At 44.7% G+C, this 13,993-nt stretch overlaps 2 protein-coding genes across 2 annotated transcripts; one reads left to right on the top strand and one right to left on the bottom strand.

Annotated features, from left to right (window-relative positions):
* The first annotated feature begins 643 nt into the window (after positions 1-643).
* On the top strand, positions 644-4,350 carry LOC115746874 (protein CNGC15b-like). The gene is made up of 7 exons (XM_030682822.2): positions 644-773; positions 935-1,475; positions 1,880-2,092; positions 2,360-2,652; positions 2,848-2,959; positions 3,234-3,470; positions 3,641-4,350. Exons 1-7 carry the CDS (start codon positions 745-747, stop codon positions 4,343-4,345), a joined length of 2,130 nt encoding a protein of 709 aa, XP_030538682.1. The 5' UTR covers positions 644-744; the 3' UTR covers positions 4,346-4,350.
* A 5,339-nt stretch (positions 4,351-9,689) lies between these two features.
* LOC115746895 (auxin response factor 18-like) lies at positions 9,690-13,676 on the bottom strand. Its single transcript, XM_030682855.2, has 4 exons — positions 12,595-13,676; positions 11,266-12,495; positions 10,120-11,054; positions 9,690-10,003 (listed from the first exon to the last, which is right to left on the bottom strand). Exons 2-4 carry the CDS (start codon positions 12,382-12,384, stop codon positions 9,934-9,936), a joined length of 2,124 nt encoding a protein of 707 aa, XP_030538715.1. The 5' UTR covers positions 12,385-12,495; positions 12,595-13,676; the 3' UTR covers positions 9,690-9,933.
* Between the last annotated feature and the right edge of the window lie 317 nt (positions 13,677-13,993).

Raw genomic sequence — 13,993 nt, 5'->3', positions numbered from 1 at the left:
CAGAAAGTGGGTCACCAGAAAATAGAAAAACGGGGTCGAGACTGCGAAATCCCATGCCCATTATATCTCCCTTTGTTTCACTTGGGTCTTTTGCATGCTTTTCTCATTCGACAAACGTAAGTCCCCCGAACCTCTGCTGCTTCTAGTAATCCTAGGACATGTCAGATTGAGAAGAAGATAGCCACGACCGTGGATTGGCTGTGACTCTTGAGTATTCTTGAGCTTGTTGGTTGAATGATTCAAAAGCACCTCGCTTCACTGTGTCTGCGTAGTGTTGTCATTAATGGCGATTCTTGATTCTCTCTTCATATATCATCAGTTCTCGAACGTGAGCTTATTGAATTGATGTGCTCATGGAATTTCCTTTTCTGGGTCTTCTGCTTGTGGTGATTATAACATGACCCGTGAGTTCTTTTTTTTTTTTTTTTTTAAGTTAGTTGGGAAAGTCGAGATTTTGCTTCGTCTGCTCTTTTATTGATGGTGAGTTTACAGCCTCGCAGGTTTTTTTTTTTTTCAAAAAACGAAAGAGATTGCTTTCAACTTGTTAAAGGGCGATACGCTGTGTCTTTCACGTGGTTCTTGCTAAAATGAGTTCAATATCGTGTGGTTGAGACCTGAGATGTCTGGGGTGTGGACTGTATTCTTCGTGTCTGAGATGTTCTTCCGACTGCTATTTCTTGCAGTTAAGATCCTTTCGGTTGTAACAATTGTGAGGGCTTTGCTCCTGTCTCTCTCTTCGAAGCCATGCCTTCTGGCGGATCGAAATCAGTGAGGTAAGTCAGTCTACTAGCAGTATGTTGAGCTGCAAGAAACAAGCAGAATTTGTCTATAATGTTTACGTTGATTGTAGAGAATGCAAACTGAATCGAAACATGAATTGCTTCGATCGCCAGAGTTCTGTTTCACTGAATGCCTTTAGTGTGCAATTTTTCAGATTTCAAGATGATTCCGAAACAGCAGACTGTGTGCAGCCAAAGAGAGGTGGTCATGTCTTGACATTTACCAGTAAGATCAGAGTGGGGCACAGGGCCGATCTCTGGTCCCAGAAGAGCGCCATCAGAAAATCCTGGCACAGTAAAGAGCTCTCCAGGGTTTTCTCCGAGGACTACGACGTGGTAGACACAAAGATATTGGATCCTCGAGGACTCGTAATCAACAGATGGAACAAGATCTTCTTGGTGGCATGTTTGATCTCTCTCTTCGTGGACCCTCTCTTCTTTTACCTGCCAAGGGCCCGCGAGGACATTTGCATCCACGTATCCATGCCACTCGAGGTGGCTCTCACCATTGTTCGCTCAGCGGTCGATGTGTTTTACATGATTCAGATATACGTTCGGTTTCACACGGCTTACGTTGCTCCTTCCTCTCGCGTATTTGGTAGAGGAGAGCTCATAGTAGATTCTTCTAAGATAGCTTCAAGGTATCTGCGAAGAAATTTCTGGCCTGACCTCGTGGCATGCTTACCTCTTCCGCAGGTATGCGACTAATTTCTGGCTCCCGATAAACTTTCTCTCTCCGAATTTATAGGAACTCCGTCGAAAATAGCAGCCCACCAGGACAAATGATCAGTTCTTTAGATATTTAACTTGAATACTCATGATTCATCATAGCTTTCGCTTATGGTAGGCCAAGACCCCGCAATCATCAAATGTCGCTAGTGTAAATTTCGATTTAGTAATTTGACTAACCAAAGGATGCTCTGCTCCTAATGCGGTAGCTGATCCTGCAATCATCAATTAACCCTTTGGTTCGTCTATGGTCAGTTAAGACAAACTTTTATCGACTAGGTCTGTAGATCTGTGCATGTTCGTTAGCTGAACATGTGTGTGTTAGTGTTCTTTTGTTTGTGATGTGAGTCTCTTCATGGTGTAATTCTCAGGTTTTGATTTGGCTGGCAATCCCAAATTTGAGAGGCTCTGCTGTGGACAGCTCCAGGGACGTGATTCGTTTCATTATCATATTTCAGTACCTCCTTAGGATGTGTCTTCTGTTTCCGCTCTCGTCTCAAATAGTCAAGACCAGTGGAGTAGTGACAGAAACTGCCTGGGCCGGAGCTGCTTATTACTTGATGCTGTACATGTTGGCAAGCCATGTGAGTAGTGCCTGCTTCTGCTTAGCCGCCATGCTGTTCAATGCTTACAGAATTGATATCTCGAAGAGAGTCCGTGGGGGTTTTGTTGATTCCTTCCACTTTTTTTTGTCAATTTCTAAATTTCCATGGTATACCACATCGATCTTGAATACGTGAGCCACTCTAATTTGGTAGATGCATCTTGTACGGTTAGATAGTGGAATCATTTTTAGATTTCCCTAGTTCAGCTGTTAACATAGCAATCTATTGTACCGCAAATGTCTGCAGGTTCTGGGAGCGTCATGGTACCTTTTATCGATTGAAAGGCAAGAAGAGTGTTGGAGGAAGGTATGCAATCAGGAAGAACCACATTGCCACTTTGCATACCTGGAATGCCAGAGCATAGGGGACCCGAGCAGGGCCGCCTGGTACGGGTCGAGCAACGTATCAGGTTTATGTGATCCAAACGACAGCTTCTTTCAGTTTGGCATATACGCCGATGCATTGACTTCTAGAGTGACAAATTCGAGGTTCTTCGACAAGTACTTCTACTGCCTGTGGTGGGGCCTGAGGAATCTAAGGTATCGAAATTTGGCTCAGTTAATCATGGTTGTTGAAGTTGATTTTGTTCTATCCAATCTCATCCTATCAAGTAGCCGTACATTATAGCTGTCAAAGGTTTTCCGTTAGCTTTCAGTCTCGGACGCGAATTCAGTTAAGCTGTTTAACATCATATGGACAAATGCTGTAACTGAACTCTTGATGAAATACTGCAGCTCGCTCGGACAGAATCTCTTCACGAGCACATTTGTCGGAGAAATAATATTTGCCATCATAATTGCAATCCTTGGATTGGTTCTCTTTGGACTGCTTATTGGGAATATGCAGGTAAGCTATCGGCTTAAATGACCAACCTTAATTTTTCGGTCTCCTCTGTTAGAAATCGAATGATAGGCATGTTTCGCTTCAAAAGCATTCTGCAAACTCATTAGGATTATGAAATCACTTTTGACAATGGGACGAACAAGGCAGGTTGTCATTCCTAGGATCGTTCCTAGAGCCGAGAGGTGTCAGATGTTCACATCCTTAAAAACAATATGCAGCTTGTTTACTGGTTCTCAAATGTGCAATTGTGCAATTGATGAACTTGACTTAAGTGCAGACGTATCTCCAATCGACAACGATGCGCCTGGAAGAATGGAGGATCAGGCGGACAGACACCGAACAGTGGATGAAGCACCGACAATTGCCGCACGAACTGAAGCAGATTGTCCGAAGGTATGATCAGTACAGATGGGTTGCTACTCGCGGAGTCGACGAGGAAGCTATTTTAAGGAGCCTTCCCCTGGATCTCCGAAGAGACATTAAGCGCCACCTATGCCTCAATTTAGTGAGACAAGTGAGTTCTTTTGCCGTGGTACTTCCATGAGTTCTTTGCGCTCATATTGTGCGAATTCACTGGTTTGCCACTGTCAACCAGAGATCGATACAATCATGTTGCCATAAACCAAGTGCCATCTAATGTCTCTGTCTGATTTTTGAGATCCCGCTCTTCCTAACAAAATTTAGGTGCCGCTGTTTGATCAAATGGATGAGACGATGCTCGATGCAATATGTGAAAGGCTAAAGCCTTCACTGTGTACCCCCGGAACGTTCGTGGTTCGGGAAGGTGATCCCGTCAACGAAATGATCTTCGTCATCCGTGGCCACTTAGACTCGCACACAACGAATGGTGGTCGGACTGGGTTCTTCAACTCGTGCCGTATCGGCCCGCACGACTTCTGCGGCGAGGAGCTGCTGACGTGGGCTCTCGACCCTCGCCCGAGCATCGTCCTCCCGTCTTCTACACGGACCGTGAAGGCTATAAGCGAGGTCGAAGCCTTTGCTCTCGTGGCGGAGGACCTGAAGTTCGTGGCTTCGCAGTTCCGCAAGCTGCACAGCAAGCAGCTGAGGCACACTTTTCGATTCCACTCGCACCAGTGGCGGACGTGGGCGGCATGCTTCATCCAGGCGGCATGGTTTCGATACAAGAGGCGAAAAGAAGTAGAGGAGCTGAAGAGAAGGGAGAGCCTTGTGGCTTCTATTTCGGAGCCAGCGATGGATCAAAATGCCGTCCCCTCCTTGCCTCGGACGGGATCCGGCTTCATGATGTACGCGGTGAGGATGGCCACGGGCATTAGGAGGGGCGGGAGCCAACGTTGCGGAAGCGATGTCGATATCTTTAGCTCGTTGCAGAAGCCGATAGAGCCCGACTTTGCGGTTGAAGATAGATGAAGAGTTAGAGATTGATGTAGATAGGCTGAGAGAAGTTAATACGAAGATCCATCGGTATATAAGTCTGATTCTAGGCGACAGAGGGTATGTGACATGGGAGTAGTGGGATTATTAGTTAAGAGTTTTGACAAATACCAACCCAAATTACCTCAATGTGTTAATTATGCCCCAGGCTCTCGCCCCGTCTCGTTGAGTTTTGCGCATAGATTGATGATCAAATGCATGGTGAAAGCGAGTGTAAACCCAAACACATTCACGAACCGGACCGGGTAGAAGTGGAAAACGGTGCCTGCAAATTCTACGTCGAATTCGAAAGCTTGTCTGGAGAAGTTTCAGTCAGTTGATCGTCTATAGATGTCAACAGCTGCCATAATCTGGTGGGTGCAAGCTCTAGAGAAGAACTTGACTCCAACAATGGCAGCCTTTATGGCAGAACAGAAGATGGCAACTTCAAGGAAAACGACCACCAACGGTGGAAAAGCAACCTCTTAACTTGTGCGTTGACAAATTCAGGGAAAAAGGCCCAGAGCTTCAGATCCAAGAACCACCTTTGCTTACTTACGTTGGATCCAAAGAACCATCTTTGTCTAATAGCGCCTCATGTTGGATCCGTAACTCTCACTCGATCTCGATCTCCACACGAGATTTGGTAGAGCACGTCATGTCGACTATCAACGGGCGGAGGGGCGACCGTCCTTACTAGCCCTCCCCTCTCTCTCCCACATCACAGATCGATATACGAAGTCACATGTCAGCTCAACGTGATGGAGAGATAATCGTCCTTATCAGCCTCCTCTCTTTCTCTCACGTTACAGACCGATATACAAAGTCGCTAGTCGATTATTGAAGACGAACCGCTTGCTCAAATGCCCACACACCACGTGTGATGTCACGAATGAGATTTGCCAAAATTTATGCTAATAACTTCAATTTCGCTTTTCTCCTTTTCACCCTTTTGAAAAAGAAAGAAAAATATTTTCGCTGGTGTCCTCGTGCTTCGTGATTTCTTTAATGGCGTGATCCTCAAGCCAATGAGGATCGAGTCTACCACCAACAGATTGCAGCTAATCAATTCCTAATTAGTGATTAATTAAATCTTCTTTCTAGGTAGAAACCATGGCACATGTGGTGGAAAGTTGGAACTGAAAACAAAGCAAAAAGAGAAGTGAAGCTTTCAATGAACCGAAACGCTTTGGAAAAAGCCTTTGTCCCCCCCACTTTTCTCTCGACCCGTGGTTTGACCCGGGATGGGTTTGACCGCTTTGCTTCTTTCCTTCACTAATTAATTTTTTTGTTTGATATTGAATTTTATGTCCACTTGCTAATGCACGAGGAGATTAATAATGACCCTTGATTTGCTTCCCCTCTTCAAATTGGTATTTTTCCATCAACAATGTAACAAAACAAAAAAGAAGAAGAAGAAGAAGAAGAAGGAAGAATGAATAATTAGCTGGCTCCGTTTGTTTTGCAAAAATTGAATAATCTAGAAAAATATTTTTTCTAAAAATGATCGGTTGTATCGCTTAGAATAGTTAAACAATGAAAAATGTTTATATTATTGATAACAATTTATGCCTAACGTTTTTCATGAACTACGGGAATATCTTTCCTCTATTCATTTCTATGAGCAATAGAAACTATCATTTTTAGGAAAATATTCTTAATATCATTCATTTTTATGCGAAACAAATGGAGCCTTTACACTGGGCAGCATTCGACTACGATATTGAGTCCTCGGCTTTGGGGATCGGATTGAGTTTATGTATAACCTATCGATGGCTTAACTCAACGGAATCAAGCTTCGATGAGTATTACTTTCCGGACAGCCGCCATCATCGAATACCCCAATTTCGTCGTGAATCAACATATTGGTGAGTTATAAATTTGTGCTTCCACATTGCTTTCGCTATTAGGGAGCGTTCGAGAGGGAACTAGAAACGTCGAATGGTTGGTAAGTTTAATTTTTTACGATCCAAATAGATGAATAAATAAATAAAAAGAAAAATTGTTCAAAGTCGTGCGACTTTTTTCTTTGTCGCAATTTGTACAGATTAAACAAATTATTAGAATTCTCGAAGTGATACATTCTCGAAGAGCCGTATATTCTTCTTGTGGAACAACGAGAATTATAATATAATGTAATCCAGTCATATATTTAATTCCGTCTAAATATGTTTGTAAGTGAGATAATTATCTCTTCAATGTAACAAAATTGTTCGAAGTCGTGTGGCTTTTTTCTTTTCTTAATATAATTTCCCCTACAAAGTGACACCAAAAGGTAGTTTTCCAAATGGATTGAACCTCACTGAAAAGGCCAAAACATAAACATTAAAAAAAAAAAAAAAGTGCACACGTGGGGTTGGTTACCTGTTGTATTGGGGGAACTTGGGCCCCACCAAGTAAGAAATTTCCAGTCTTCCGTACGTGCATATAACATTATTTTACCATTCAAACCAAGGCCTATTATTCAACGCTACTAGAAAATGATGGGTCTCAAATAAAATAATAATAATAAATGCTATTCGGATACGAGAAATTCATTTTATTCTCCTCCTCCTCCAAGAAATTTGAAGTTGCACGCCAGCCCAAATTCTAGTATTTTCGTCCAAGAAATTCGCGGCTGCCACGGAATGCAACGGCGATGAGCCGGGAGACGTAAAGGCGTGTACGTCGCACGCGATTTCGCTGTTCGTGAATAGAATAAGAGGATATGTAAAATATTCGAATCGCACTCGCGATATGAATCGACAATAAGACAATGTGATTTTTTCATTGTTCAAGGTCGTAATTACCGTTTAATTTTTGATTTAATCAATTGGGAATTATAAAAAATGATATATATATTTATATATGCATGTATAGAGTGAATTTGATTTTGTCGACAATTTTAATAAAGTTTTTTTTTTGGTCATAATTTTAATAAAGTTAAAAGATAAAAAAAAGGTCGTGGTAGAAGCAAAAAGGTGACCGCCGTGAACTTATCGTACGAGATCAAGGGAAAGGAGAAGGGTCCATTTCGCGCGAGAAGAAACGAACGCTTGTCTGGGGAAAGCGGTGGGTCCGACCCAACATCTTCATATGGTTTCGCGTGAGTCAAACCGGATTTAAAGGCCCGGTTCGGGAACTTTTTTTTTAAACCGTTTGGGGAAAACCCAAAAAAAAAGGGAGAGGAACAGCCCGGTCATCCAAAACGCCGCAACACATGCGCAAAACATTAACGCACGCACGCACAAACAGACAAGCTGACGTAGGCCGCACGTGGGTCCTCGCCCAATTAATTAACCCCTCACGTGGGGCCCGCCCGCTCACACGTGCGGCGGGTTAATCCGTGGGGTAAAACAAACACCGCCGTGAAAGTCATCTTCCGCGCTCGGAACTAGCCATTTTGCGGGTGGATCCTCCATCTTCATCGGTTGTCCTGGCACGATCCCGATTCATCTGGTCCGTTGACGTACGAAAATAATAACCATCGTTAATTTTACAACAGATACATCAACTATTATTGTCGAGTTATTGAATGGGGTAAAAAATACCTCCTCTTATCTAATGAATCAAATCTTATAAATATCATCAGCTCGTACTCCTAGCTGTCGAGTTAATTCCGACTCATTTCCCAATAACCATGCCATCTAAGCGCCCCATCAAACACAAATGACAATAGGAGATCTCCGTTCTCGTAACAACACTCTTAATGCCTAAGGTGATAGTTCATCAACCCGAACGGTAATTCGACCATGGTACTTAGTAATTAAGATCGTACCTTTCTACCGAGACACGGTAATAGACAGAAGAGGATGGAGGTTCTCTCCTTCTCAAACAGTGTTCTTTCGGGTGCTTATTACAATTCGGTAGTCGAGCGGATCTCGCTTAGACCGATCGACAATCGCGACTCATCAAAACATTAAGGGGATACCGGACTGCGATAGAGAATTCGTCCACCGGCAACCGTTCTTGACTGTAGAAAACCATTGACTAGGTGCCCTGTCTTCCTTTGACATCAATCTTTGTTTCCTAATCCCGGTGAAACGAATTGATTACCCCCAATTAATCCGTCATTAAAGTCTAGTCCTACACTTGCGGCATCGGAACGGGACATTTACGTCCCGCCCACATTCAAGTCCAATTAAAGTAAACTACAAAGAGAAGGGGAAGGCAGGCCTAACTTAATTAATAATTATCATCATCCGTTGGGAGTATTTGACCCTACTTTGGAATTTAAAGCTCATTCATTCCCGAACTATCTTAAGCCAAAGCTGCGACATGACAATCTTTTTGAAGCAACCGCGCCACAAGGAGGGTTTCCATCGTACACCAAAATTTCCAATTCGAAGCAATGTACCGCAGGACGAGGAAAAATCCACGGATTCGATGCGTCATACGACATGACAGATTGCGAGCAGAACGAAATGAACGGAACGAATCGGTGCATGACGAGATTTCGGCATCCGGTCCAGTGAAAGGCGCGAAAGGATTTGCTTTCCAGCGGTCACACGCGTCGAGAACTCGACTTCTTCTTTGCCTTTTTTCTTTTTTTTCAAAGTGACGGTTTGGAAAGTCGAAGTAAATTCACGTATTCTTGCCTTAAACCCCAAGAAAACTCATGGGTCGACCGGACTTTAGTTTGCCAAGTGACGGTCATCCGATCGCTGAGAATCCCCCGTACGCCATCTCTAGGAATCTGTGGTCGCGCGACGCGACGTGTGCGACGATTTTTCTTTTCTTTTTTTCGGTCGAAAATAATTCTCTCAAAAATGAAAAATGAAATTACAAAAGAACCCCCGCCCCATCCCCAACCAGGTGGTATTGAAGTCAACTCAATTACCCGTGTGGGGATTTGCTGTGACAAGACCTTTAACTACCCCCTTCTTCGACCTCTTCGGGTCATGCACGAAACGGCCTTATTTTCCCCAAATTGCATCCACAGGTTTGTCTTTTTTTTCAAAATTCCTCAATTGTAGATTTCCTCTTTGGAGTGGCAATTGAACATTTGATCTAATCACGCAATTGGAAGTTTGACCATCTAACCATAGCTCCGATTACTTATGGAAACGACCTTACCAGAATGTTCATTAGACTTAGATAATTGCATACCATAGTATAATATTGAAAATGCAATTTCATATTTAAAAAAAAAAAAAAAAACCAATGGCCTGAGAAGGTTTGATGCTTTGACTCGACCACAACAAAGGAGTACCGAATTCATTTGACTCGTGTCTGAGTCCTCCCCTTCAATGATCATGCCAGAAAAATTTTGCCTTCCCAGAAGACTCCAAATTGCATCGCCGGACGCCCGTCCTTCCCGGAACAATTCCTCCGGCCGTGATGGCCGGATCGAATGTAGAAATAGAAGACTAAGACACCGACGAACAAGACCCATAACTCCATTTTGAGAAAGAAATGATATCCACTTTGCGCGAGTTGCTCCTCCGAAAACGCGGCGAAAGAATAGCCTCGAGGCGAATCCAGCTCGAATGTACAAGCTCGATTCCGATTCGCGTGATGCCCCCGGTCCATCAAAATTGTCAGCTTGTAAATGGAGGGTTTGAGTCGATTAGCTGTACAAGTGAAGGTCGTTGTTCGGCTTCTCTCTAGTTTCCTACGCCGTCGCTGCTAGAGTTTGTCGAAATTGTCAATCTCTTGGCCGTTCTGATGAAATCGCTGCCAGCGAAACAAGCGATGTCAAACAAGATTTCCAACCAACCGCTGTGCCAATACAAAAAGATCACAGGAAGTCACAATGCAGACACACGGAAAAGGGGAAAGGAACTCCTCACCTGTATGGCTCATCGCCGATGCGCTTCTCTGCACCTTTGTTATCCCGATATAGCACGTGGCGGGCTAAGCTTTGAGAATTCTCGACGCCAAACATATCCGTTAACTTCCTGCGCAACTCATCATATGAGGCAAGCAATGAGAGATCGAGCGTTCGGCCCACGTCTTCCGATGCTATGAAAACTTTGCAATGGCCGATTTCTGAGCAGGCTTCCATCTCCTGTTGGTGTTTATCCTCATGTATTCTCGACTGCTCACATGACGACTGCTGCTCTGGTTGGGCCGACTGCCGACGTGCGGAACCAGGGCCATCAGGGAAACTACCCGTTTTATCTATCTTCTCTTCTGATGAAGTATGTGCGGGCGAAGCTGTAGTAGTGGTGGTCGTAGCAGAGCTGCTTAGAGAAATCTGCTGCTCAGTCAGTATCGGCTTGCCAAAGAGCACCAACTGGGGAGGTTTCTTAACTTCCTCGAGTTTCTTAAAGACTGTCCCGTAATTCGTCATTGTCAAGAGGGTAGAGATGTTGTTGTCGCTGCTAGATTTGTGCATTCTCGGACCATTGGAGGTTCTGATGGGTCTAATTGAGTGGTCGAGAAGCGGAAAGCCGGCAGGGAACAGACTCGATGTCTGTTTGCTGAGGTGGAGATCTGGTAAGGATGGAGAATAGTAAGGGTGCCTGGCTCCCTGCATGCCAGCTGCAGAATGGTTGTTGGGAAGACAACCAAACGGGCTGCTGGGCCCAAGGAGGTCGCCGGAGAACGATGGCATTGGGAAGTGCCCATCGAAGGGGAAATCCGGGTGATGTGGAAGTCTTAGCTTCTTCCTCGGCGGCGAGAAAGGGGAAAGATGGATTGCCGGCATGTTGGAGACAAGTTCGACCAGCCACGGGCTCACACGTTTCACGTTTTGCAGCAAATCCGGCTCGTCCCAAGTTACCTGTTAATTTCGATTTCTTCTCAGCGTGTAATTTGTAAATACAGTGAGTGCGCAAGATAGAGAAGCTAATCAGGAGCTACACCCATTATCCAATGACAAAACAAGTGAAGGTATCGTATAAAAATCTATTCTATGCAGTCAAGTGAGGTAACCAAAAGCTGCACTAAGGAATTATCAAAACCAAAAAGTTAAGGTTGATTCACTGAACTACCTGGAGTAGCCTCCACGGTGAATCTGGCCAGCGGACGGGATCGGCCACTTGAACTGAAGATATCGTCCCCATGAACCAACTAATCCGTGAAGAGTCCTCTGTTTCGAAGGCCATCTTGAACCGCATTCCGGAACACCACCGGATCTGCATCGCTGCTTTCACCAGGGAAGACTTCACACAGAATTCAGGGGTACTTGCTCGAGGGTAGTAAACCACCTCGAAAGGATGCCCCTTTGCCGCGAGCGAGGCAGCTTCAACAACTGCCTCCGGTGTGACCCGTTTCTTGCCCATCAAACTTCCATTTACACTCATGCAGTTACCATGCCCGTTGGTCAACAATTTGTTCTCGTCCTCTGTCAGGAATGCCGAGAACCCACCATAAGGTGCCGGACAGTTACCGCCTACTGGGTTCCAACCAGATGAGGACTCAGGTCCGCCACCAATCCCTCTTTTGGCTCGGCGAATCCCGACGCAGAGATCCCCATTCCCTGCCCTCATGAACACTATCGAGTCCCCAGCCACAAGCTTCTTGTGGTTCACAAAAGTACTCCAACCTGTGGTCAAGAGATGGCGCCGCGGTGTCCCTCGGTAGATATGCCTAAACTTCCACGTCTCTCCATGGACGTCCTTGGCTAGGATGGTTTGGACAGGAGGGTCTGCAGAGTAATCCAGTCGTGGGAAGATCGTTTCTGCACAGTACCTCGGGACGGAGAAACCGCCGCCGTTATTAGCATCTGACTGGGTTAAAGTCTTGGCGAAGGAGGCGGGCTTATCTTGTCCATCTGATCCTTGAAGCCCTCCAAGTCCATCGTCCCCAAAATCTGGCTCCTTATTTGTCAACGGAACCAATCTCATCTTGGCGAAGACCTCATCGGTCTCTGGATCGGCCATGAACTTAATTGAAGAAACCCGGCAAGGTCTGTATGCTGGTATCCTGGGGCAGTTCCGGAAATCCACGGGACCGCACGAATGCTCGGCGTGGCCTTGAGGGAAATAAAAGACCTTGGAGTTCAGTGGCGGCATTTGCACCATTCCACCGGCGCAGGCGTGCCATAGTTGAGAATCTAACGTCTTCTCCACCTCTTTCAGCTTCTCCTTAGAATCCATAAAAGTGATCATCCTCGCCAAAAGGCGGTTTTCCAAACAGAAAACAGCTTTTTCAGAGCATAAAAATCTTCTCCCCGCAGCTAGAGAACTAGGTGCTTGTGATGCTTGTTTTTACAATAAACACTGAAAGCAACATGCAAGAACATGATTCCCGTTAGGCACAGACATAAGCAAAATCAGACAGCTACCGAATTCGCCTTTCTGAAAAGCAAGAAATGTTACCTGGTGGGGTTGATCTTGTTCGAAACTCGAATTCGGAAAAATTTCCGACCCACGTTCTGAGCCAAGAGGAAAGGGGATTAACAAACTTCTACTTGGAAAGACACACAATCGCACAGTGACCCCCCAAAAGTCCACAACAGCTCAAATTTGCTGATGAGAGAGAGAGAGACCCCTGAGACAGAGCAGGTCCATTTCTCTTTCTCAGCTCAAAAGCTCCACCAATTCATCTTCTTGTACGCAATTCACTCTCTCGATTCCCCAGATTTTGCAGTGCCATAACATTAGCAGCTAGAAGCTCACTTCTTCACAGCTACAAAAAGACCGCAAACTCTTGTCTTTTCTTTCTTCCTAAAACTAAGCTAAGAATGAACTGTCGAATTCAGGAACTCAAGATCTGCAACCGACAAAAAATCAGAAAGCAATCATCTTTCTTCCCCCCCGTTTCTCAGTCTCTAAAGATATCTGAATTCCCAGCATCAAAATTCACCACCAAAATCATCAGCACCCACCAAGAATCTATCTGTGTGCTCACAAAAGAATCTCTCTACTTCTGCCACTTCTTCTCCTCTCCCTCTTCTTCTCCCCCTCTCTCGTCCAATTCAAAGATTCAATCGAGAGAGCGATGACCGACAGAAAGCAGATAAAAAAGGAAAAGCCGTATTGCCCACACCATACACCCACCAACACAAAGTGAACAACAACAAAGGAGAGGAAAAAAAAAAAAAAAACAGGGGGCAGAAGGAGAAAAAGTTATTCAAAGATTCATTCAATGCTCTCTTGGAACATAACAAAGTGTCCAAAAGCAACACACCCGAAAGCAAAAACACAAAACACAATAAAGGCCCTTCCTTTTTAACAATGGGGGGGTTGAACTTGAGCACAGTGAAGACTACTGCTCTTTCACATTTGTTTTACCGGGTGTCTTCTCTTTTTGGGTTCGCGGGTCTTCTGTTCCTAATCTCGGGTTTTTCGATTTCAGACCTTTTTCTTCGGATCTGAAGAAGCTGTTCTGTTTCTTCAGAAGCCAGCAAGAAAACAAAGATCTTTAAGGAACCTATCCAACAATTTCTCCTTTCTTCCCCACCCCGCGTCAGCAATCTCATTTTCTTCCCTTATTTAATGGCGGGTGTCAATAAAGTAATCCTTCACTAATTCCCCTCCTGAATAATCAAACTGGGTTCCTTTTTATCAGCTTCGGTGAAGATTTTTAAATATGATTATATTCGGCTCTGACAAAGAGCGTGTCCTTTCGATCCTATCGCGGTATTTTGAAAGACTCGGGAGACGAGACGAGACGAGAGGAAGGAGGAACAGGACGAGTCGTCGGCTCGTGAAAGAGTGTGACAGTTCTGATTCTGAAAGCAAGGCAGTGTCTTAACTAGACATGTTAACCGTGGTT

The sequence above is a fragment of the Rhodamnia argentea genome, chromosome 7, assembly GCF_020921035.1.
Source record: "Rhodamnia argentea isolate NSW1041297 chromosome 7, ASM2092103v1, whole genome shotgun sequence".
Taxonomy (NCBI): domain Eukaryota; kingdom Viridiplantae; phylum Streptophyta; class Magnoliopsida; order Myrtales; family Myrtaceae; genus Rhodamnia; species Rhodamnia argentea.
Note: the sequence above shows the minus strand (reverse complement) of the source record. Positions and strands in the feature narration are given on the sequence as shown.